This window comes from Labrus mixtus, chromosome 12 (assembly GCF_963584025.1).
Source record: "Labrus mixtus chromosome 12, fLabMix1.1, whole genome shotgun sequence".
NCBI lineage: Eukaryota > Metazoa > Chordata > Actinopteri > Labriformes > Labridae > Labrus > Labrus mixtus.
In genome coordinates, this window is record NC_083623.1 from 2,628,714 (window position 1) to 2,655,120 (window position 26,407).

The 26,407-nt window shown below is 41.0% G+C and overlaps 1 protein-coding gene across 5 annotated transcripts in view; it reads left to right on the forward strand.

Moving 5' to 3' along the window:
* Window positions 1-7,413: 7,413 nt before the first annotated feature.
* The window catches only part of xrn2 (5'-3' exoribonuclease 2), a 173,916-nt gene continuing 154,922 nt past the window's right edge, over window positions 7,414-26,407 (forward strand). For all 5 annotated transcript variants that reach the window (XM_061051489.1, XM_061051491.1, XM_061051490.1 and 2 more), the window contains exons 1-23: window positions 7,414-7,647; window positions 8,972-9,099; window positions 10,062-10,173; window positions 10,310-10,421; window positions 10,518-10,576; window positions 11,242-11,331; window positions 12,082-12,154; window positions 12,381-12,431; window positions 12,540-12,697; window positions 12,967-13,041; window positions 13,160-13,293; window positions 14,410-14,467; window positions 14,584-14,691; window positions 15,956-16,000; window positions 16,088-16,225; window positions 16,413-16,457; window positions 17,340-17,434; window positions 19,541-19,676; window positions 23,390-23,497; window positions 24,034-24,123; window positions 24,286-24,358; window positions 24,504-24,587; window positions 26,059-26,156. In XM_061051489.1, the coding sequence (XP_060907472.1) occupies window positions 7,573-7,647; window positions 8,972-9,099; window positions 10,062-10,173; window positions 10,310-10,421; window positions 10,518-10,576; window positions 11,242-11,331; window positions 12,082-12,154; window positions 12,381-12,431; window positions 12,540-12,697; window positions 12,967-13,041; window positions 13,160-13,293; window positions 14,410-14,467; window positions 14,584-14,691; window positions 15,956-16,000; window positions 16,088-16,225; window positions 16,413-16,457; window positions 17,340-17,434; window positions 19,541-19,676; window positions 23,390-23,497; window positions 24,034-24,123; window positions 24,286-24,358; window positions 24,504-24,587; window positions 26,059-26,156 (2,145 nt within the window). In that variant the 5' untranslated portion in view covers window positions 7,414-7,572. The remainder of the gene's footprint in view (window positions 7,648-8,971; window positions 9,100-10,061; window positions 10,174-10,309; window positions 10,422-10,517; window positions 10,577-11,241; window positions 11,332-12,081; window positions 12,155-12,380; window positions 12,432-12,539; window positions 12,698-12,966; window positions 13,042-13,159; window positions 13,294-14,409; window positions 14,468-14,583; window positions 14,692-15,955; window positions 16,001-16,087; window positions 16,226-16,412; window positions 16,458-17,339; window positions 17,435-19,540; window positions 19,677-23,389; window positions 23,498-24,033; window positions 24,124-24,285; window positions 24,359-24,503; window positions 24,588-26,058; window positions 26,157-26,407) is intronic.

A 26,407-nucleotide genomic window follows, 5' to 3' on the forward strand; every position in this document is an offset into this window, starting at 1 on the left:
ATAAACAAGCCGGAGCGAAATGCGATAAAATGTGCACAAAAAGATCAAATCTTATGGATTGAAGCTGATTTTATGTGAGCTCTCACTTCCTGCGTCCTTTATTCTCTCTGCTGTTTAACCATGTTGTGTTTTCAAGGACAGAGCTGCTGCCTTGTTTGGGAGAATGTTACCGATGCGATGTCTGTTGAATGGGAATATAATAAATGATAACGGGGGCGTGGCTGATGGAGGTTAAAGGCCTCTGCTCCAGCACTTTGCACGTTTCTTCACATTGATTGAGAGTTAGTGTGAGACAACATTTCCACCATCATTGAGCTCCTCTTCAGAAACCAACGGGTGATGTCACTCAGGCAGCGTCCATGTTTCATACAGTCTAAGGTGTGAAAATGTTTTTTTTACTCCAACTTCTTCTTCGTCTTCTTTGTCCCCTTGTTAGGACAAATAAATCATGAATGACTAACTGACTGTATTTTAGCATGCTAATGATCAGGAGTGAAACTAAAATCAAAGCTTCAGATTTCAAAGGAAGAAGCTGCATTGATAATTTGGATCAAAGGAACGGCGACGGCTGCAGGATATGTAGGAGCCTCGACATGTAGGCTACTCTGCTCCATCTCTCAGTTTTCTGCTCGCTCTGCTGTTGGTTTTGAGAGTTTGAGAAATAAGTGAGCTGTTTTAATGTGTTGTACTTGAATTTGTGCTACGTGTCACTTCGGCAGATTTTTACATTTTGATTTGATTTCTAGTAAAAATCAATCGATATCGAAAAACTATTTCGACTCCACAGCGAACACAAAATATTGCAGAGAAACTGTTGCACACTGTCCAGGATGCACATGATGATTTGTGCAATTTAGAAAGTTTCTGTCACTTTTTTTACACTTGTAGAAAACTCCTGAAAAACTCCAGGACGAGCTGCATGTGTGAACGCAAACAGAAGACATTTTCACTTCACTGCAGGATATTCTCCGGAGAATTCACCTGGAGCCAATAGGAGGGGGTGGTGACGTTTATTCCCTGTGATCGCTGCACGACCACCTCTACCATCTCCGTGCTCTAATCAACCTGCTGCTGCATGTTTCCTGTTCTCCAGTTTGTTCTTCTCCACTCTTTAGTTCACATTGAGATTCTCTTCAACTACACACAGCATTGATAGAAAGACAAATACTCTCTGCTGCTTCGTCCTCTACTTCCTCGTCGTTTTTTACGTCACGTCTGACCTCAGGAAACCCCCCGACCCCCCTCCCTGTCCCAGCAGTCCTCCTGAAATGATCTAGATATTTTCAGGAGTGCAGATGTGAAAACGGCTTTAAAGTTACATTTTGTCTGTGAGATCTATAATCTAGTCACCCTGGATTGGGTTTATTCCTGCATTCAAAAATAGTTTATGTAACTGAACCTCAGTGTGCACAGCTCTCCCCCCCCCCTGCAGCAGACGAGGGCCCCCCATTAGAAAATATGTGGTGAACTTCCATTAACTATAATTGAGTCCCACTCCAACAGGAGGGAGGAGGGGGGGGGGGGGATGCTCTGTGTTGTTATTAAAATGCCTTCTCCTCTAATGTGCAGGTAAGGACCCCCTTCACTGTCGCTTCTCTCCAGGCCCGCTGCCAGGACCGTCTCTCTCTTTTTTTTAAGTGAGCACCTTCATTGAGACAGATTTAGCTCAATTAAACCGTTTTACCTCTGCCAGGAGTGTTTCAGAGCGTCGCCGCGGCACGCCGGCCTTTTCAATTAGCCCACAGCGAGCAGATTCAACACTGATCCTATAACTGGTAGAGACCGTGAATAAAAAACCTGCTGCCGCCTGTGGAAACATAACCTCTCGTTCCCCCGTAATGGAGATCAGGGAGGGTTTAACAGCACGAGTAAACAAACAGGGCAACGGCAAAGTATACGCAGGTAAAGTAAACGAGACAGACGTTTTTTAAAGTTGAATTGAGAGGTGAAATATGAACTTTAAGTCAGAGGAATGTGGCTGTCAAACCATCGGTCGCTGTGGAAACTGGAGAATTGTGAAATAAACCCATCCAGTCCTTTGTTTGTGGTCTGCATAAGTCTTACAACACAGAGAAAAATGCTCTGTTTCAAATGTGCTCTCCTTGTGATGTCACAGTGGGATTCTGGTTAAAAAAAATCCCCTCCCCTCCCCTGGTATCTCCACCCATGGACTCCACCCCCAGCCTAGAACAAAACTTTAGCTCAGGTCCTCCATTTTTATTCTCTCTACAGAGGAGTGATGTCTACGGGGAAAAGCTCATTGCATTTAAAGAGACACACACACCAAAACGGAGCGTTCTGAGAGAGCTGGTTTATACAGGGTCACAAACCTCCTCTGGTGCTTGATTCATGTTAAATTTTGAACAAAGCACAGCACAGATGTTTCATTTTGACCACAGGGGGACTGTTTGAAAAGGTGGAAATGTCTGATTTTGGACAAGAGAAGAAGGATCCTTATTGGCTCAGGATGTTTTTTCCACACCATGCATCACATGTTCACATTAGTGAAGTGCCTCATTCAATAAGAACAACACACACCAGAGGACCCCTTTTAATAAAAAATATGAATATGCAGCTTCGAGCATGTTTTTTTATGATGCAGTTTTTATTGTTGTTAACTTTTTCACTTATTTCACAATCAATCAGTTAAAGACAAAAAGTTCCTGTCAGTATTTCCACAAAGAAACCTCACATTGTTTTCTTGAATTCAGCTGAAAAAGGGGGATAAACGAGTCGTAAAAAGGCGCCTGTGTGTGCGTCTCATAGGACAGATAAAATAAACTGTAACCCGGTGGGTCTTTCTTTCTGCAGCACAATGAGCAGATAATGGACTCAAAGAGGATCAGATGAGAAGACGTTCTGCGACCCGCCGGGGACACATCACAACCAGGAGACACAAATTGCTTCTTCTTTTTATAAACCATGTGACTTCCTGCTGAGCTTTTCATGTGAAGGGATCAGCTGATCAAAAGAGTGAGGAGGAAGGAGCGCTGCTTTGACAGCAGTAAAAACGGCCTAAATGTTTTTTTTTTGTTTTAGCCTCATAGTCAATGACTTCTCCTTAACTGACCCAAAATACCCCCCCCCCCAAACAAAAAAAAAAATAGTCAGATGTAGTCCTTATCAATTCAGGAAAGCAGACATTAAATGAGATTAAATGCAGCGTCTTTGTGCAGAATATCACTCTGTTTATTCACCAGTCACAAGGCATTTAATTTGAGTTCCACTGTATTTCACTAACAGTTCTCTGTCACCAGCAGAGGGCGCTATCTCTCTCTTTCACTCACTTCAGCTTTGGGTTAGATCTGAAGTTTTAATTAAAGCTCCTGTACTTTTCGACCATCGATTGTACCTTTTTTAAAACATGTGGTTTGGAAAAGTTTAAGTATCAGAAATTTAGACGACCTTAGTTTATTTATTTATAGATCTTTCAGTTCGTCAGAGAGAGTGTGTTATTATTTGAACTAATCCAAGATTGAGAAACTAAATCTAACCAACAGAAATTATAATTTTTTTGTTTTATTGATTTTTTTTTATGATTCAAAATGATGCAAAACACTGAAATTCAACAGATTTTACTGCATTTTGTGTCGCTTTAAAAAACAGCTGGGGTGAGAGAAAAAGAAGCCAAATGCCAAAGCAAGCACACACACACACACACACACACACACACACACCTGCAGTATAAAGGGGCTGAAAGCTGCTGTGACATGCTCTACCAGGTGAGGGCGCTCTCCCTCTTTAAGTCGCCTGCATGCTGGAGAGGAAATCAAATCATGGAGCACTGACAAAATCTGCTCACATACAGAAGAGTAAACACAGAAAATGATTCAATTGCCACATTTCTTTCACATTTTTTTATTTTCATGTTAGAAGAAAAACACTCAACTTCTGACTCCTGGAATACAGAAATCTGAAGTCCTTTTTTTGCTCTTTTTTTTGTTTTCTTAAAACACACGCAATTTTTTTTTTTACGATAAAGTGTGTAAATGGTTCTACGGGGAGAAAACACTCAGGTCTACAGCGTGCATTTTACCATGAGAGCAGTGAATGCACCACCTGCACCTGCCAACATTTATTTATTTTTTGTATGTCACATTCCTGAGCTGTAACGCCCCCGTCTGAGTGGGGGGCTTTGTGCCGTGCATTCTCACATCCAGGATTTTGCATCTGATTTTTTTTCCCTCCATCTCCTCTGTTTCCCTGCACAAACACCGAAATGATGGCTCTGTCCTATTACCTGCAACTCCAGCGTAAATGTTTATGGAAATGGCCCGTCGGAGCAGGCCAAGTGTTTTCCATCAGCAGCTCTTTGCAGTAATAATACTGCAGTGTTGATGTCAGACCCGCCCTGCCTGAAGAGGGGAGGCTAATGGCCCCTTTCTCCCCCCTCCTCACCCTCCTCCTCCTCCTCCTGCATGAACCGCAGAGATGAAGAGGGAGAAAATATCTAATTCACCTTAAATGTGGTGCTGCAGGGTTGGGGAGCGAGAGGGCATCTGTTCACAGAGTCCCCATTAAAGGAGCATTATGTAACATCAGACTGCGGCACACTTACAGATAATATGCACACAATCCTGCACATGTTACACTCGTACGGCGATATGTGGTTGATTATCGCTCAGTGCAACATTCAAATCTTTATTGACAACCAAATCAAGAACAACCTTCATCTAGATTTAGCTAGATTTTCTTCCAAAGGTGAAAGGTCAATTAGTTTGTCATTCATTCATCCTAGCAAATCAACGAATCATGGCTGAATGTTTTGTTTATCTTTGTCTCTTGTTTTTTATTTGTTTATATCTATGTTCATTTTAATCAGACTTACCTGTTGTGTCTTCCTGATGATGGTGGAGAGAAGGTCATGAAGGTCAAACGTGTTTGGAGACACCTTGTGTTCGGTCCTCCTGGATCCACATATTCTTCATGATTGTTCACTCATCTTCAATGATTGTTGTTCCTGTTGAGATTGGATTGAATCCCAGAGGGGGCAATTTGGTTTGCAACAGAAGTCCACACAGGAAATACACATCATGAAAACTTCACAAATGCCTGTGTAATACATAACTCCAATGGATGTCATCATGAGTGATGTGAGTGAGATACGAGAAGTGAGTGTAAAGGCAACAACGCCTACAGATTATCTAAAAAACAAACTGTTTGATGTTGCCCTCCTAAACGTAAGACACATTTTTAAAGGCCACATATTCTCCTCTTCTTCAATCAGTGTAAATAAGTCTCAGAGCTCCTCAAAACATGTCTGAAGTTTCTTGTTCTAAATCCACTCTGATCCTGTATTTGATCATGTCAATACATCAACGACCTCATCATGTGTTACTATGGAAACACTAACATACATTGTAAAAGGGAAACTGGAAATATTGGGGAACATAATGGAGTTTCTTCAATTAAATGTTGGTGGCATTCAGCCAAATGAAGGACTGTGGAGGGGTCACGGGGTCACCTGGATACAACTTTAACCTTTAAAAATAGAAATCAACATTATTTTATCATCTGTATAATCTTACCCTGTGTGTATGTGAGCAAATGTATGTATATGTATTCACTTAATTAATTAATTTAGCTTTTGAATTACCTTACTTTTCAATTTGATGAAACTCTGTGCTTGGTGTCAGACTGACCATTATATTGATATATAATGAATGTGATAATTAAAAGAAAACACAACAATTAAGGTAAGAAAATTATAATGAGCGTGGCTTTAACCACTTGTTTCTATTTCTTTTACTGCTCTTACCTTCTTATTGTTGTTCTCTTTTGATTTGCTTTCAGCTCTTTTACTTTCTTACATCTTTTTAAATCTTTGGTCCTCTTGGTCTCAGCTCGTGTTGTTGGGTTCTTGTGTTGCCTGGGTTCTTATGATGGTTCTTGTGATGGTTTTTATGATGGTTCTTATGATGGTTCTTATGATGGTTCTTGTGATGGTTCTTATGATGGTTCTTATGATGGTTCTTATGATGGTTCTTGTGATGGTTCTTATGATGGTTCTTATGATGGTTCTTGTGATGGTTCTTGTGATGGTTCTTATGATGGTTCTTGTGATGGTTCTTGTGATGGTTCTTGTGATGGTTCTTATGATGGTTCTTGTGATGGTTCTTGTGATGGTTCTTATGATGGTTCTTGTGATGGTTCTTGTGATGGTTCTTGTGATGGTACTTATGATGGTTCTTATGATGGTTCTTGTGATGGTTCTTGTGATGGGTTCTTATGATGGTTCTTGTGATGGTTCTTGTGATGGTTCTTATGATGGTTCTTATGATGGTTCTTGTGATGGTTCTTATGAAGGTTCTTGTGATGGTTCTTGTGATGGTTTCTTATGATGGTTCTTGTGATGGTTCTTATGATGGTTCTTGTAATGGTTCTTATGATGGTTCTTATGATGGTTCTTGTGATGGTTCTTATGATGGTTCTTGTGATGGTCGGGTTATATATGTCTGTTGGGTATCGTGCACTTTGGGTTCTTTTCTGTTGAATTGTATTTCATTATTTTTAGTATTTTTCATTTGTTATGTTCTTGCTGTTGTTTCTGTTCTTCTGTGTTTGGTTTAGTTTGTTCTTGTTTTTGCTGTTTGTCAAAGCACTTTGTAAACCTGTGTTTTTAAAAGGTGCTATATAAATAAAGTTATTGTTATCATTATATTATAAGTAAGTAAGTAAGTAAAACTTTATTTGTATAGCACTTTTGTTACAAGTTACAAATTGCAAACAAATCATACAGTGAGAAAAAATGTACATAAATAATGTACTTAAATAATGTACTTAAATAATGTAGGCTACATGTAAATGTACATAAATCAATCACAACTTGTAGCACAGGACATTAAGATGGGAAGGAAGTAGTTCACCCTACACCTCACAGACTAAATGGACAGTTGACCACCTCACAGTGCAATACAAGTGTGCAATATTAACCTTAAAAACAAAAAACAGTGCAATTATATAATGTGAAAAATGTGTACAATAACCTCAGGTGCAATAAGAGATGTAGAAAGTAGAGACAAGAAAACATATTTATATTTTCATTTCATTGTACAGTGTTCCCCTTTCTTATTTTTTTGTATTATATCTTTGCTTTAATACAGTGTATAGCTTCTGTGCAGTTATTATAACTTGTTTATTTTTACTTTTACTTTTTTTTGTACTTTTCTACTCTTTTTTTTCTTATAATGCTATTCTATTTTATATATAATTTTAACTTTTTTTTGTAGAAGCTGACTCAGGGAGAAACCACAAGAATTCCAATGTACCTGTACTGTCCTGTACCTGTGCAAATGGTAATAAACATCTATTCTATTCTAACTGTATATGAATTACATGCATTACATTACCATGTATGGCCGCTGTGCGCGCTGTGGGCTCCTCGGAAGTCTCCGGAAAAAAGCCGATATGAACCGGAAACAATACACAATGTCCTGATGGTCAACAGCATGTAGCCAACATTGCTGGACTCATTCGCATCAACTCTCTTGTTTTAATTGAGCTGTTTTAACTGTTTCGTACGAGTTCGCATATTTTTTTACAAGCTACTGTAAGAAGAATCGTTTACCGGAGATGGGAGTCCCGGCGTTTTTCCGCTGGCTGAGCCGTAAATACGCGTCCATCATTGTTCATTGTGTTGAAGAGAAGGTAAGTGTTAGCATGTTAGCTTAGCAGCCGAGTCTGTGGACAGTTAGCGGGAAGGTTTCATGTGTGAAAGCTTTTTAAATACATCTCGATGAAACCACTTCTGTGTCAACGCCTTCTTTTAAATGTCTTAATATATTTCAGTTGGTAGAAATTAGCAGGCTAACTAACCGGAAACGGGGACAGTTTGTGAAGCTCCTCGTGTGATTGTAAACAAAACTGCGCGCGCTGTTGTTTCTCCTCAAACTGAAAACCTGAATTATTATTTTTATTTCTAAATAAAACTTAAATCATTTAACAGACGAGAATATAAATAGTTACCCACTTTTTATGAAAACAAAACGTTTTATTAGTTTTTATAAATCCAGGATTAAAATGTTTTCCCACCTTGTTTACTTTGATCATTCTTATAAATAAACTTCTTTAGATTTGTCACATTGTCTTTTAACATTTGTCTTTTTTATAATCTGTTGTTAAAGACCATCTCTCCAAAAACAATATATAAATAATTTTTATTTAAGGAACTACGCAGTTTAACATAAACATTAAACATTCTGGTTTAAAGCTATTGCTAATATAATTATTTAATATTATATTAAATAATTATTTATAATTATAATAATTTATATAATATCTAAATGATTGTATATAATAATTTAGAATTAATTATTTTATTATTATCTTATTTATATTATATTAATTTATAATTATATTAATTTATATTATTAATTATATTAATATTATATTAATTTAATAGTGTTAAGTTGTTGATGATGGTATTGTGTGTAAGGCTACATGAACTCTGCAAATTCATAATTTAAAATAATCTAAAGTAATGTATCTGAACTTTGTGCTGGCTGCACATAATTCAAGACAAAGGACACAAGTACAAACATTTTGTAACCCAATGTAAATATGAGACATTTAAGATACAACAGCTCTGTTAAGCTTTTAGACAGCGTTCACGTTTGTTGTGAAAGATTTTCATTCCGGGGTTAATTTGATTTAAGTTGGGTTAATGTGTTAAAGAGTTTACAGCCTTACATGGAGAAAGCTAGATTGTCCAAACGTAGAGCTACGATGTTGTATGTTAGTGTGCATTCACCCTGTCAGCCAATCAGGAGAGAGCGTCAGGGGCCAGATTGTTTAATTAATTGAAAAGTAGTTATAGGAAACATAATCATTTATGCTTTGAAACTAAGTAGGTTGTATCTTCTCAGTGTGAGGCAGTGATGTCACCCATTATTTTTAGCGCCTGGTTGTATAATAACACTTCACTGGGAAGCCTTTCTTCACTCTGATATGTATTTTTCCTTCATCTTCACAGGGGAAAGAATGCAACGGAGTCCGCATCCCCGTTGATACGACCAAGCCCAACCCGAATGAGGTGGAATTTGACAATTTGTACTTGGATATGAATGGGATCATTCATCCATGTACTCATCCAGAAGACAAGTAAGGACCCTACACTTCATACTTGACTTGTATAGACATTTAAAAAAACGTTGCTTTATGCTGACAGCCCTTTTATTTTTACCAGGAAAGCAACATACACACCTTTTCACCCTTGCTAGAGATGCATCAATTGTGAAAATCAGGGCAGATACCGATGTTTGAAATAACAATTTAGCTAATTCCGATGTCGATGTTGGTTTCATGACTTCTTCAGGTGCCAACTTTTCTCTCATCTTGACAATGAAAACAAGTCAGTTCTTTCAACAGGTGACTTCATCATCTGCCCAGTAAAAGCCTCTTCTCTGAATCAGTCGAGAGGTGTACTAGATATCAGCATTCAATTGATTTGGCACAACAAGTAAACATCGGCTACTGACGTCAGTACATGACACTTTATTTGCTGAAGTCTGTCAGCAGGGACGATATCAGCTGATACCGATTCACCTCTAATTCTTATAAATCCTATCTGTACCCGATTGAATAATTGAAGGTCACCATGACGTCATCTTGCTTTGATCTCTTTCCTATCTTTGGTCGGACGTGTGCAGGTTTTTGACTACAGTGCAGAAAAGCATGTCAATGAAAATATCCCCCATAGGCTCTAAGAAATGTCTCACTATTTAAAAGTGACACTGGAAGTGTTTTAATCAAAAAAAGTTATCAACAGATGATTTGATATTGAAACATGTCTGCCCTTGAGAGTACAGAGGCTGGTAGGTTGATTAAAACAAGTGAGGTATTTTCCTTCTGTGATCAAAGCTGAATGTTTGATTGTAGCAGCAAAACGTAGCCGGAGCTGCTAAGGAAGAAAAACATGAAGATTTGAGAGTCGGTGTGCTGGATTGATTTCTACAAATGAAATATTTTCTGTAGTTCTTAAAAAAAACAAGTAAATAATAAATAAAACCAGATCAAGGTGATATATTCTCGTTAACTCACGTTCTCAACTCTGCTGTTTCCAGAGCCGCCCCCAAAAATGAAGATGAGATGATGGTCGCCATTTTTGAGTACATTGACCGTCTGTTCAATATCGTACGGCCCAGGAGAGTCCTCTACATGGCCATCGATGGCGTGGTGAGTATTTTGTCTTAACATAGGAACAGCAGCCAGAGGAAAGTTTGGATGAGAGCAGAAACAATAATGGTGTCACTTAGTGAATCACCCAGCTGCTCAGTAGAAATAACTCCCTCGCTCCGTCTTATCCGAACAGGCTCCTCGTGCCAAAATGAACCAGCAGCGCTCTCGGCGTTTCCGTGCCTCCAAAGAAGGAGTTGAGCTACAGGAGGAGAAGGGCCGCATAAGGGAGGAGATCATCCAGAGAGGTGGGTTTGATGGAGTTATTCCTTTGCTCATCTGTTCTTTTTTTCATGACCCATCAAGCTCAGCGTAACCTTTCATTGTTTTGTTTTCATCCACAGGAGGTTATCTTCCACCTGAGGAGATCAAAGAGCGCTTTGACAGCAACTGCATCACTCCAGTAAGTAGGACAACATCTACAGAGGGCAAAACTACCCAAGCCATAAAAGTACTCAAATCAAATGATAACCCAGAAGGTTAAGCACTCTGCTTTTCACTTCTTGTAACGTTTGATGTGATGCGTTTGTTTTAGTGGTGGTCTTACATAGGTCCGGGCGATTTGACTCCAAATGTTATCACAATATAAAAATGTCTTTGATAATTATCATGATAAATGTTCTCTGGCACAGAGGCGTGATGACCACATTTATCTTTTTTAATCTTTAAATCCTTTATTGGACATCTTGTATAACATCTCTACTGATCTGAACCAAACTCACTCCACTGACTCCAAGTCCTGCAGGTTCACTCTGTACTTAAAGAAAATCTGCATTTTAGCTTCTTTGCTCCATAAATGTGTAATCATTCACAGCACACACTCGTTGGATTGACATTCCTGTTTCTCTCGGACAAATTGATGATTTTCAAACCACTCCACCAAAGTGCACACCTTTTTGTTCTTATCCTCCTTTCTTTGTTGTTTTTATCTGTGCTCCTTTCTTTATCTTGAAATCAATGTAAATAAGTGAAACCTCACTGATTCTCGAGGCTTTAATAAAGGTTTGAAATGAAATGAGAATAAACCAGGACACTGTAACACCAGAATAACATGTTTTACTTCTCCAGGGAACAGAGTTCATGGACAACCTGGCACAGTGTTTACGGTACTACGTCGCAGACAGACTCAGCAACGATCCAGGATGGAAGAACGTCACAGTACGTCCTATATATTTATACAAACCACATCAGTTGATAAAAGAGTCAAAATGCTTTAAAGGAAGAATGTGTGACTTCTTGATCCAGTAGATGTTGCCCTTGAGCACCAGCATGAAACCAAAACAACACCTCCAACCCCTCTCTACTCGCATTAGCACGAAGGAGTTTAACATTAGCAGCAGATAAAATTGTCCTCAAGCTGCAATCCCCTGTGTCCTGCATTGTTGTGTTAGCATGCTAATGTTAGCGCTCTTTAGTTAGCTCGTAGCTTCACATTGTTGTGTTAGCATGCTAATGTTAGCGCTCTTTAGTTAGCTCGTAGCTTCACATTGTTGTGTTAGCATGCAAATGTTAGCGCTCTTTAGTTAGCTCGTAGCTTCACATTTCATGTAAACTGACACAGAATGAGCGTGATCTAAAAACTCTTACTAACATCCAAATAATCAGTGAGTATGTTCTTCTTCTTCTCTCTAGTTCTTGACTAAAACAGCTTTTATACACAAGGGGAGGAGCCGGCCGTCCCGTCCATGTAAACACGGCTCTGACAACAACACAGCCAGCGGGACTCGAGCTTCACCCTCATTGTAGACAGTCATGACTCAGAGACACATTTACGATATATTTATGTATAACCTGTCGCACATTCTTCTTTTAAGCTCTTGGCCGTTAACATGCTGCAGCCTGATTGTCAGTAAACTGAGTGTACTGAGTGTTTACAGTCACTGACCTGCAGTTTCATTTTGTATCCAGGTCATCTTGTCTGATGCGAGTGTTCCAGGTGAAGGTGAACATAAGATCATGGACTACATCAGGAGACAGAGAGGTAAAGCTGCATAACGGTGTATGATTAAAACTCCTCTGAGGTTTTAAAAATCATAGTCGTACTGAGGACACAAAAAACCCTCCTCTCACTTTAATGACGGATAAATAACACACAGACACTCTGATCTGTGTCTCAGAGGTTAACAAACTGGGATAAATACTGTCTGACCCTCCTGTAGAGACACAAACACTTCTCCTTGACTCGCGTTTCTGCTTCACTTTCACAGCTCAACCCAACCACGACCCCAACACACACCACTGCCTGTGTGGAGCTGACGGTAAACCTTCTCTTCAGAAATTGGATTGAAGAGAAATTAATGTAAAGTATCAGCATCTTTCACTTTATCCACTTTCCTCTTTATAAATGACATCCTTTCTCTTAACAGCTGACCTGATCATGCTCGGTCTGGCCACCCACGAGCCAAACTTCACCATCATCAGAGAGGAGTTCAAACCCAACAAGCCCCGCCCCTGTGCCCTCTGCGGACAGATAGGTCACGAGATCAAAGACTGCCAGGGGACGCCCAGAGAGAAACAGGGAGAGGTGAGCTTTCTGTGTTTCTGGTGGGCACAACCTTTTTTTTAATGAGTTACACCCACTCCATGGGTGGAGATACCAGGGGAGGAGAGGGTTTTTTTCTTTTACTAGAATCCCACTGTGACATCACAAGGAGAGCACATTTAAAACAGAGCATTTTTCTGTGTTCTAAGACTTATGCAGACCACAAACAAAGACTGGATGGGTTTAAAGTTTTATGCTTTATAAATCTGCCATGTTCGAGAATTCATGTTGTGTCATCTTCTTGTTTTCAGCATGATGAGTTTGCAGGCTCGATGCCGACGTCTGAACAGGAGTTCATCTTCATCAGGCTGTGTGTGCTGCGGGAGGTAGGATGTTAATGTGCTTTGGAAATACATTTAAAAAAAGAGGGCAAATCCAGCCTTTAGAATTACAAGTGACAAGTAGATGAGTCAAATATTTTCTGCATCTCTTTCATGTTCGCAGTACCTGGAAAAAGAGCTGACCATGGCCAGTCTGCCGTTTCCCTTCGACTTTGAGCGCAGCGTGGACGACTGGGTCTTCATGTGTTTCTTCGTCGGAAACGACTTCCTGCCCCACCTGCCGTCCTTAGAAATCAGGTGAGTGTCAGGAAAGAGCTGTCTGCTGAAAGCTGCTTTGTGATTTTAGTAGAAGCGGTCGCAGTTTTCAAGGAACGATATGTAGCTCTGACCCCTAGTGTTTAAAATGGGTACTGCAGTATAAATTCTAAACATCATAGAGAGCAGGCTCCCCCCCCCCCTCTCTAGAGTGGATGCTCACTCAGGTCACCATGTGGTGGACTCTGAAGCTTCAGTGTTTATCCAGCTCTGCATGGGTCTGTAAACCTTTCTGTGTTCTAACCTCTCTCCATTTTTCAAAAGCATCTCCAATATTGATCCTAGTTTGAGCACGTTTCTGCTCGTGGAGCTTATTAGAAACATGCAGAGGCTTTTTAGGTCGGGTACAATCACTTCTATCTGAACCACTTCTCTTGACCCGCTTCCATCGCTGCAACACCTGTTGACCTGATAACTGCTCTCATATCTGGCAAACCGAGGGGCGTCCAAAACGAGCCCTTTAAACCGCCTACCTTCTCTGGTCCAAACAAATCCAGAGCATTCAGGAGCAGAATCTAAAGTTAGAAGGAGGACATACTGGCTGCTGCACTTCAACATAGCATGTTTCCTTAATGTCTGATTTAAATATCAAAATTGCCTTATTATATCCTCAGTCGATGTCTTACAGATTGGTCCTTTAAGCCCTGGTCTTTTTTAAATCTCAACTATCTTCTAGACTTTCAGTAATTACTGTGTTTGTTCTGCGGCTTGCCTGCTCCATTATTTCAGCCTTGACCCCGAACAAAGTATCCAGACGTCGTTAAGCTCGACAAAGACAGGGTTAATTGCAGGACAGTGTTTTTCCTTGAAGCCTTGCAGGTGTTTTCTTTGCTCTTTGTGCACATACAGTCTGAATACTCCCTTTCACAGTGATGGTAAACCTGCCAACACTTCACTCTCACCTCTAACGAATCCTTCCTAATGAATCCGGGGGCGAAGCTCAGACTTCTTTTCTTTGTCTTTAGTGTTTTTTATTCATTAGAAGAAAACCAGAGTTCTGAAAGTTGGTTGGTTACCTGATGAAGCGTCTGATGAGGCTGACGGAGTGGTGTCAGGTCGATGTGACTTGTAACTCTCTGCTTGTGTTGTGTCCCACAGAGAGGGGGCGATCGATCGACTCGTCAACATCTACAAAGACGTCGTGCACAAAACAGGAGTGAGCATCATCCAGACTTTGTGTTTTTTTTTTTACTTGAATCTTTGAAGGCCTTCTGACTGTCTGGTTCTGTGTGTCAATAACAACCATTGCATGTGTGTTTTTTTTTTCTGTAGGGCTACCTGACAGAGAACGGCTTCGTCGACCTGGAGCGCGTGGAGATGATCATGCAGGCTGTGGGCGTGGCCGAGGACAACATCTTCAAGAAACGCAAAGAGGATGACGTAAGATTTCTGCAATTTAAGAAGAAATTTATTTTTGGGCTTTTTGTGCCTTCAATGTAGAGATAGGACAGTGGATAGAGTCAGAAATCAGGGAGAGAGAGTGGGGAATGACATGCGGGAAAGGAGCCACAGGTCGGATTCAAACCTGGGCTGCCCGCTTGGATGACCATAGCCTCCATACATGGGGCGCGCACACTAACCACTGAGCCACCAGCGCCCCAAGACTCACATTATATTTATCACCGTCTAAGTAGCCAACTGTTTTTATTTTTTTTTAAATCCAACTACAATTCTCATCAAAGATCGATTAACTAGCAGATAGTCATGCCTCGAGTAGTGTCTGTGAGCTCTGCAGGTGATTAGAGAAAGAGACGTCCGCTGTCTTGTTCCGCTTTGAGGCTTGGAAGCTCCTCCCACTTCCTATTTGTTTCACTAACGAGGTCGTCTGATTGGCTGATGTCCTTGTTCATCACCTTTCTTCTTCTTTTTTATTTTTTATTTCTTAACATTATTCTTGAAAGTTCCGCACGGGTACTGTTACCTGATTGGCCGCTGCTGAGTGACTGACAGTTGGCGTGTTATCTAATCTGACCAATGGGAAAATGGCCTTTTCCTGCCTGAGGCTGACCTCGTTTTAATCGCCTCTGACTGCTGCTGAAACGCTTTACAACTTTAGTTCTGCTACCTAATAACAAACCTGCCCACCAGTTTAAAAAAACGCTTTGAATTGTACTTTTGGTTCGCTCATTTACCTCAGAACTCGGGTTCTCGGAGCTGGGAATGATGTCACACCCGAGTTAACCGTATTCATTTCGGACAAGAAACATGGACGCCTCCAGGAGTACCTTTGTTTTGTTAGCTAATACCAGACAATAACAACTCACTACGGGATAGTTTGTGCACAAAAATAACATGACAGCACGTCCACAGAGAGAACTTTCACGATGCTTTTGGTGTGATTGATTTCATTTCACCACAAAAAAGGACTAAGACCTGAATAAACACAGTAGTAACATCTTTAAACATTGTTGTTGAGACATGTTGCCGCCATGTTGGATTTGAACTCAGACTACTGAAGTTGCTCAGAGTTTCAAAGTCGGAGTTCAAGCCAGCTTTTTAAAGGCAAATGTCTAAGAATGTAAGGGCGTCGACCACCAGGTTGTTGTTGAAGGTATAGAAGGATTTTATTTTGTAGGAACTGTATTTGTGTTTTATCGACGTGTCAGATTGACCCTGATGATTCTCCACATTTGTCTTCTTTCAGGAAGGCTTTAAGAGGAGAAATAAAGAAAAGAAAAAGAGAATGAAAGTAAGTAATGGATGATGCAAAAGATTGACGATGTTGATGGACAAAAAGGGATGGTTTTAAAGTGCGTCCCCTCTGTGTTTATGACAGGCACAGGCAGAGCAGCGAGGCCCCGCCTACCTGACCTCAGGCCAGTTTGCCCCTCAGGCGCTGGGGAGGAGAGACCGACCCGAGGCCGTCCAGAATGCTCGACATCAGGCTTACGACATGAGGATGCAGTGCAACAAGGTAAACTCAAGACGAGGAGATTCATTATAACACTTTTGAGTGATGTTGTAATCTCACTGTCAACACTGAACACAACCGCAGTTACAGCCGTGAATCTGTTTTCTCACAATGTTTTTGTAGATCTTAAATAAGCAAAGTCTTGTCTCTGAAGTCGAGCTATCATGACGTTTTTTTTCTTCCTCTGCAGGACGCTGCTCAGTCAATGAAGGCCATGATGAAGAACGGAGGAAATGTGAGTTCATCATCGCACACTTGTTTCAGTTTTATTCTCGCCTTCGTCATATATTTGTGAAAAAAAACAAAGAATTGTTACATTTTGAATTAGGTCATGATAAAAGATTCATTCTAAGAATTACCTTTAAAGAAGCAATCTGTAAGATGATGGAAAATACTATCTTGAGGCCATTTATTGTTTTATTTTGAAATTGATCTTGGTGCTCGCCATGGAAAACACAAAAATTCAGCGAGTGGCAGCCATCGGTGGTGTAGTACGCGGCGCGCCAAATGCCTCTCATTCTGTGCAGGTAGAATTATTTAAAAAATTTCAGTTTATCGAGCTTTAATCTGAAATCTTTCAGTAGTAGGCGATGTAGAAAATCCTTGAAACGTCTGAAGATTGTTTCCGATAGTCTCGTCTTTTGTCATGTATATTAAAAGTTGTGAATGTGGACGATGTCTCAGGGCTCGGGTTACTGCCTCTACTCAGATTGACTGTTAAATTTCGCTGCCCGTGTTCAGCTGTAAACTGAGCGGCAATAACAATAGCCACCCATACATTAGCACATGAATGAAAAGAAGCACAAAGGCTTCTGGGAAAAGGAAGGTTACTGTAAGGTGGTGATTTTTCACTGAAAACAGACGCCAGCGCAGAGAGAACATAACTATGAATATAAATGCAGGCTCGCATGATTGTAGTATTTAAAACATCATTTAGGTGTCACTCAGAAAAACTAAAATTTAATCCATGGAATAAAATAAGGAATCAGACTTCTAATAGCTCCAATTCTGCCTCAAAAAAACATCTGGTACAAGTTTTATTTTTTTTGTTTTGTTTTGTTGTTTTCTGATTGGCTTTCCCCCCTTTTTTTCTGTCCTTGTTTTTTTGGTCGCTCAGTCGTCTGCAGGTCCCAGTGACAGCTCGGACAGCAGGGGGGTGAAGAGGAAAGCGGAGGACAGCGACAGCGAGCCAGAGCCTGAAGACAACGTCAGGTAAACTCGCACAAGCTGGGGTGGGAGGGGTCAATGTGGAGGTCGGGGTAACAGTTCATATTTCTGTATGATTTATATAAATGGTTATACTGAATCACTTCGGTTTATTTACGCATTTATTGGTGTTTCCACTGTAAAAAGTTGGGAATAGTACCAAAATAATCCATCAATACCGTCGTTCTTTTGGCTACTCTTCAATCGGGGTGCAATGCATACCGATCCGAACCTAAAGGTTGGAGCTAGACACTGCCATCCGCTAATTGGTTGAAAGAATTTCCTGTGCGACAGCGGTAATAAAGGACAAACACAAAGCATGCCATCTTTAAATATCCCGTGGATTTTCGACTAATGTCAGCGCGTAGCTCCGCCCCATGGATGACCTCAGAGGTGTGGACCTCTGCTGGACATCCTCCATTGTGACCTTTTGTTTTCTGTGTCACATTCTTCTTTTACGTCTAAGTTATTGGTGGATTGCACTGTCTAACCGTCCAACCGCACTGCTCCTGCTAAATGCTGTCTCTGCTTGTTTACATCTTGGCAGTAGACCGGGAAGAGCAGGCCCGTTAACCCAGTGGTGCAGCTAGTCTATGACGGCAGCTCTATCTAGTGGCGGTTGGCTGCAATGCCATTTGAGCACAACATTTGACTGGCATCAAGAGCAAACACATAAAAACATGAATAATTTGTGTAACTGACTAGTAATCCTGGTGCCGACTAGTGAGGGTTTCCTGGAAGCGAACTACACCTAGTGAGACTTTCAACATGGATTTGATAACGTTATTGTAAAGGCTACAGCAGCACAAGATAAATATTCATAGAGGGATGAACTGTTGTTTACCACACACAGACACACACACTCCCTTTTAATAGGTTGTGTTAAGTCTGTAACAAAACCATCAAACTCGACTGTCTCTCATCATAAACCAATCAAATTAAAGCATCCAAATCTCCCTTTTTAGACAGTGCTTCCGATTGGCTGCCCTAATGTACAAATAGTGGAGTCGCTGTGAAACTACTCTGCTGTCAACACAGCAGCTTTTTAAAGCAACAACAAGGGAAATGAAGCTAAACATCAATAACAATCTGTTGTTTTGACATTTATTTTATTACAAAATATTGGTTTCACATTGTTCTTTTGATATCTAGTATTTTTGCATCACTCTGATTCTTCTGTGGCTGTTTGAACTCCTTCTTGTTTCTGGGTCTTTGTCTTGAAAATGTTAGTCAGATTCGGCATTAACAGGGTAATTTCGGTTGACGCTGGTTAACTTATACAATCAAAGTGTCCATCTGACACTGAGCGTGTAGCTTAGTTAAATGCTTTGAAGGTAAATCTTTACAGACCGGCTTCAGTCAGAGAACAAAGCGTTAACAAACACAACCAGAAACTCATTAATGCCAGCGAGCTGCAACACAAGCTGTTTAACTCTCTACCACCTCCCTTACACACACACACACACACACACACACACTCTAACCCCTCTGCTAAGTAGCTCCCACCTCCTTCTGCACGTGATTAATATGGAAAGCAGGAAATATTCGAGTAAATTCCTCTGTGACGCACTTGTCAGAGCTGCTAAATCCACGGGGCTAAATTGGTATTCATGGCGGCTTTCCTCTCAGGAGCCGGCGCTCCCCGCGGGCCGCTCCAAGGATCCACCGCACAGATGCTGGACCGGCTTGATTATGTGAGCAGAACGGCATCGACGCCCCAAATCTACCAAGAAGTCAAAGCCATTAAACTGTTCCAGCAGCTGACAGGAACTTAATGCAGTTTTTCTCTCGGCCTATAGATTAACACGAGCAGCAGCAGCAGCAGCAGCATCCTCCAAACCAGTGGCTTTAATAAGCTAATGTTTCCTTTAGGCACATTTACATTACAAACATCTGATTGTATCATTAAACAGACGACGACTCTCATGTTCAACAGCAGAATACATTCATTTTCAAGTTCAAAAAACAGAGAAAGTAATGGGAAACAAAATGTGAAAGCCACAGCAGGCTGGCGAGTGAAACCTAGAAGGTTTTTTTCCATTACGTTCCAGAAAACCAGTTGCATGCTGAAAATGTTTCCCATGAAAAGTTTTATAACCGTGTGTTGTTCAGGTTGTGGGAGGAAGGCTGGAAGCAGAGATACTACAAGACCAAGTTCGACGTGTGTGTGACCGACGAGGAGTTCAGGAAGAAGGTGGTGAAGTCGTATGTGGAGGGTCTCTGCTGGGTGCTGCGCTACTACTACCAGGTAACACTGATCATGTGACTTCACATCAGAGTTGTGTGTTGACATTGATGGAGCCCGACTAAAACCTGACATCTACCTGGCCCAAGTCAGACTAAAACCTGACATCTACCTGGCCCAAGTCAGACTAAAACCTGACATCTACCTGGCCCAAGTCAGACTAAAACCTGACATCTACTCAACCCGAGCCGGCCTAAACCTGACATCTAACCGCCATGAGCCCCGAGGTCAGCCTCAGGTTCCGTAGGGCTCAGGTCGGGTTGCAGACCTCTACTATGAATACAAGTTTTAAATGATAGAATTGTGTTCTATAGCGATGTGAACCAAAAGCTCCAATAGGATCATTGTCAGTATGGCGTCTGTGATATTTAACACAGAAGAGTCCTTTAAGAGATTCAGATAATACGGTTCTCTGGAGTGATTGAACGTTTTTTAGAGGTAAAAAGCTTTTTTCACTGTGAAAATGAAACTACTGAAGCTGTAGTAAAAGTTTTCACAGCACAGACTCTTTAGAAAGTGTTTAAAAAATGTCTCCCTGACCTTTCTCCTCTCATGGAAATTAAAAACTGGACTGGATGTTGAACAGGTTTGATGAAGAGAAAAATGTGTATTCAGAGATTTAAGATGTTACTGCGGGATTGTAGAAACAGTTTCCAACCTCATTCATTTGATTTCTTTTTCACGATAACTGCTCGTTCACAAAGGAGTAAGTCTTTTTACAGACGCGTTTCATTTTTTTCTTTTTTATGTGTGGAGTCAAGAAGTCCTCTCTGTCGAGTGTCTCTGTCAAATAAACCTCCCCGCCGCCGTCTCTGATATCTCCTCTCATTGTTTGCCGTGTGATTAAACACTAAATCATTTTATTGTAGTGAAATATTGATCTTTATCTTGAAATGAAATAATCAGCTGTGGGCCCTCTTCAGGAGAGCCGGCGGGGATTTGTCGGGGCTGATTGTGAGCCGTGTGTATGCACGCTCTGTGTTGACTCCGTACGCTCGCCAATCCAAAGCCCGTCTCAGGGGGCTGTTCTGGATGAATTCATTAGCGGGGCCTTCTTCAGCGGATGGAGCAGGGAGGGAACTGTGGGGGGGACGTGTCTGCTCACCGCTTCAACACATTCACGCTTCTGTTTGCCGCCGCTGCAGAGTTATGATCACGCACACCTCGCCGAGTGATCAGGGAACGCAGAGCTGGGTTTATTCAAAACACAGAAGAGAAAACAAATCACTCCGAGCTCTTCAGTTTCTTACCGACTCACAGAGAATGGACGGGCTTCTTCTTGTGTGTGAATATTTAAAAACAAAGACGACTGACGACCATTTTTATTTCAACATATTGACCCCAAATTAAAGATATTTCTACTTCTTTCTGACGAGCAGATTTAAGCAGATTCAGAGATTTTTAATTAATGAAAATGTGGAGTAAAATAATCGCTGATTTTCCAAACTGCAAACATCCCTCAGTTCAACTCTTAAAACAGCGTTAAAGCTTAAATACAGTTCATGCTAATCCTGGCATTACATAAAAGACGTGTTTTTATTTTATTTGACTACTTAAGTCGACAGACGAAAACCTCCAGATAAAATCAAATTAAACGACGAGGGATCAATTTAATTTCTTTCCTGAATGTTGATTTGTTTCCAAAATTAGGACAGTGAATTAGATGTTTTTTAATTTTGTGTGTGTGTTCCCGATCTTTGACCCGGCGTCCGCAGTCACACACGAGTCTCCCCCTCGGAGGGCGAAACATGGCGTGGTATTAACATAAACGATTTGTGCGATTATTTGAATGTGAAGACGGGGAGCCTCCTCCGGCTTTTATCATGGTAAAGTCCCATATTATCATCTGAATGAGCATCTTTAATAATAGAGTGCTGAGATTGGCCGAGATGCGAGGGTTTATCAGAGGGCCTTGTTTTTCTCAGAGGTGGATTGTGGGAAGTGAAGGTCGTTCTTTTGGTGTGAGACGTGTTTGTTCAGGAAGGATAAGTGCTCCAAACACTGGATCTGAAGGATTAGATTTTCTTTTATTTCTGTTTCTTGTCGTCTTTGCTTCTACATAAACATTTGAGAAACACAGAGCTCAGGGAGGGAACTGTTTCAGAGATGTGAAACCTCTCGGCAGGTGTAGGGGAGGATTTTTTTTATCATCAGATACTTCAGCTTTTTGGGTACAGTCCAATATGTTTGAGGACTGGATGAGTTTTTTTCCTTCAATTTAGATTGAAAACAACATCAAAGTTTGAGAGAGAAGGGGAAAAATGAATCGGTTTTAGTTTGAAACACACGCTCTACCCTAGCTTTTAAATGTCAGCTGAGCTCCGTTAGTCTGCTCTGATTGGATTTTAAGCTTCACACCGACGAGGAACTTCTGGGTAAAAAGGGCAAAGAAAAGGTTTTATTTCCTTTTCATTTCCCGGTCTTCCTTAAACGTGTTTCATTTTTTTGCTTGTTCGGCAATAAATTACTCCAAGCATAACCTCCGAGATGAAAGAGTTCCACGCACAACAAATCCAACCCAATGATTAACACGCAGCCGTTACCTGCAGACGTGTCCGTCTCCAGCGTCTGAAATGTGACGATCTGCAGCTATCGTCTTTTCAGGATCAGGAGGAATTTGACCTACTGTGAAGGTGCACAAAAAATGTGAGAATGAAGTGAAGAGGGGAAACATGATTATACCATGAAATACTTAAAGACGGTCTGAACTTGAAGGGGGAAAAAAAGTGCTTTTTGTGCAAACACCTGTGCAAAAAAATGTGCCAGATTTGATAAAGGTCAACAGTTTGAAATCTGTCTAGGCTGCTGAAAGGCATCTTCAAAATTCACTTTTGAAATGGAGATTCTGTGTGTTCCTCATTCTCCTCCTATAGAGCTTTCACATAGAGCTGCATGTGTGAACGCAATCAGTCGAATTTTGTCACTTGGACTTTACCCAGAGTTTCTCCTGCCAGCCTCCTCGTGTTTCAAACAGCGGGAATCAGCTGACGTCTTGAAAAGTTTGAACACATTTTGTTCAAGTCATCCAGCCTCGTTTGGATATCCCAGTTAACCCACTCCTGCTGAAAAGTTTTAAACGACACAAACTGGATGTTTTAACTGGCTAAAACCCAAGACCAGATTCTAATCGTATAATGTGATGTCATTGAGGCTTTATCGGCCCGTGCAGGTTGTCATGGTGAGGGACTGAACACTGTGACGTGCTCTCAGAATAATTCACTTCCAGATCCAAGATGCTTCACCGTTTTTAGTTTTTTTTAAATCGACAACTGGTACAAGTTACCAGATCTTAAAATCAGCGTGTGATTGGAGTTCAGTGTAGTGAGGCGGTCAACAGATAGTTTTCGTTCCCAGGCTCACCCCCCTCTCTTCAATTAAAACAAAACCCAAGTGAGTGTGGTCCATGCAATGACTGCCATCACCATGAAAATTGACGCTGAACACGCCCACCACCAATTATAAATTTGCGTTATCAGATTTTTTACCCTTTTCTCTTTTGAACGACCCATTTTCAAGATTTGACGCCTTTAGCTGTAATGTGATTAACTCTGATTATTGATGATGAACAGTCTTTCATGCAGATACTTATGAGTTGTACTCTTAGTTAAAAGATTAATGCATGCAGCAGTATCAGATGTTCTGTGTGTGTGTCTCTGATATATTAAGTGTTTTTTGTTTTTTTTAAATCCCGGGATTGTTTCTGTGTCGCTCTGCAGGGCTGTGCCTCCTGGAAGTGGTACTTCCCGTTTCACTACGCCCCGTTCGCCTCCGACTTCAAAGACATCAAAGGGATGTTCACAGACTTCGAGAAGGACACCAAACCTGTAAGAACACACACCTACAGCTCGTTTCTCTTCTCTGGTTTTCTCTGTCGCAGCTTGATCTCAGAAAAAAAATGATTTCATCGTTTTGGTTTGTTTACCAGCTGACAGATTGTTTCTGGAGCGCCGTTGTTGACACCTACCGTGTTTTATTTGCTTTTTTCCCCACGCTAAGTAGCAGCATAAAAACAGACTTTATACTTTGTCTTCCTCTCTTGTCGTTTAAAGCATCATCATTATTTTTTTCATGGCACACATCTGCGACCCACTAAAAAAACACTTTACGACCCACTTTTGGCTCCCAGCCCACCAGTTGAGAACCATGCTTGTCTATGCTGTGCTGTAATTGGAAACTGGAAACAAACCTTGTGGGGAAAAATGTCTATGCTGCACTTTTATTTTAAAGAACATGTTTGTTTGTTTGTTGTTGTTGTGCGTTTTTTAACATGTGTTTAAAGAACACTGGTGGGTCCTGACCCACCAGTTGAGAACCGTGCTTCTAGTGTGTTTTATAATGTTTGTGCCTTTGTCGTGTCCAGTTCAAGCCACTGGAGCAGCTGATGGGAGTGTTTCCTGCAGCCAGCGGTAACTTCCTGCCTGAAACGTGGCGAGTTCTCATGAGCAGTCCGGTAAGTGTCATGTGCAGAGAGATCAAAAAAAACAAAAAACTTTGGTTAACAAGGATGAAAATCTGCCACAGAATCAAACTCCTTCCAGAGCGGACAACCTTGGTCTGAATTGATTTTCCTCAGCTTTCGCGTCTTCATGTCCTCCGTCTTCTTTTCACACAGGATTCCGCCATCATCGACTTCTACCCCGATGACTTTGCCATCGATCTCAACGGCAAGAAATACGCCTGGCAGGGTGAGACAAAAAATATAACCCTGCAGTGAAAAGCAGGAGGACATATTTAAGCTGTTATGTTCCAGCAGTTTTGCATCAGAAACTTTAAATCATGAACTCACCTTTCTAAGAACTACACTGACACGTTTTTTGTTTTTTTTTAAAGGTGTGGCCTTGTTGCCCTTCGTGGATGAACGCCGGCTGTGGGCGGCTCTGGCTGACGTCTACCCCGACCTCACATCTGAGGAAAGTGAGTAATGCACAATCCATCTCTCAGATAATGTTTCCATACCGTCTAGAGCAGGATGCGTCTTCCTGTGATGACTTATAATGTTCATAGTTTTAAGATTTCTAATTGTCAGTTTGAACTTGTTGTGAAACGGGTCTTAGCGGATCCATTATCTGGAATCTGCCTCCACGCTTCAGCTACACGTGATCCCTGTAAGATCCACTGTAAGAATTAGAACTAAATTCAGCCTTTTAGAACATTTTTATCAAGAGTTTTTGCAGACTTTCATGCTAAAACATGTTGATATTTCATTATGCATGATGACTTTGCTTCAAACGCTGCCTTGACGTTTCCCCATTCCACCTCACCGTGTGTATCTATCATGCACGTGTCAGCTGGTGGTTACCGTGGACAACCAGAAACGTAAAGTGTGTACCGTTACAGCCTGCTGTACACTGCAGCTGTAAACTCAGCAAAACAAACTCCGATACAGAGCGATGTGTTTGATCTAAAAACTGAAGGTATAGTCTTTAAACGACTCACACAACACGCTCTGTAGCTGAAGCCAACACACAGATAAACACAGACACACACATGATGAATTATATAAGTATATTATGTGTTTCACATCATCAGAGATCATCGAGCTGAAGATCACAGCTAAGATTTCTTTATCCTTTTTAGTTATGTTGATGTTCCTCATGGAGAGTAACTGAAATGCTGCAGCTTTTATTGTCACCGTCTGTTGAGCTCAGATCACTAAAACCATTTTCTAAACATAAAGAGAGGTCAGGTTTATCTCACCGCTTGTGTGTTGTTATTATTGGAGTTGTAGGGATGAGTATAGTGAAGAAAATGGAGGATGTGATGCATCATGAGGAAGCCTTTTGACTTGATTCAGAGGAACCGAAACGGTGTGATTTTTGTTTTTCCTGACAAATTTCTGATGCTGAGCAAGAATAAGCCATTTAACTTCCATGGGCATTGGATTTTATGTTTTGACAATTTGTGCACTACAAGAGCACAAAATTGTTAGAAGATAACAAAGTTTTTCATACATTTAACCTCTTCATTTTGCACAAAATTGATGCATCTAACTTTACAATGTACAAATTTTTCTCCCGGGGTACATGCCCCTGGACCCCCCTAGAGGGTTCGATGTCCCCCCACCATTGTCTAATGAAATCCTGTGGAAACACTGAAGAGTGTGCAGGGCTTTTTCTTTTCTTCTTTTGTGTCCTAAGCACCTACTTCACGAGATAGTTTTGGTTGTGCGATCACCTGATTTGTAGTGATGTAAAAAAGCGTCTTCATTCATTCCTTTTTATTTTTATCGCTGCTCCTTAAACCAATCCGAGCTGGTGATCTGATGAACCACTTAGATTTGAAATATGAAAAGCAGACGCAGCCTCTTTGTTGCTGTTGGTGTGCGATCATGTAGTAATCTCCAGTCTGACCCGTGATCACAGCTGCTGTCTTCTCTCTGTTGCAGAAAAAAGAAACAGTCTGGGAAGCGACCTGTTCTTCCTCGGGAAGGCTCACCCTCTCTTCGACTTCATCCACGAGCTCTACCGCACTGAATCTCATGAGGTAAAAGAAAATTTCCCAGTACACTCTGAGTTGATGTGTATCTTCAGTTTATCTTAGCTGTGGTTTGATGCATCATGCAGATGAGACGCTCCCCCCTCTCTGCACACAGTCAGCTGCTGCGTCAACACGTGTCTGTAATAATAGTCTTCTTCTTCTGTGGTTCACTGCATCAAACTCACATTAAAATTAAAGATCCGCATTTTCTGCCGAGTCATTCTGCTGCAGATGTGTTTGTGTAGCTGTGCAGGTGT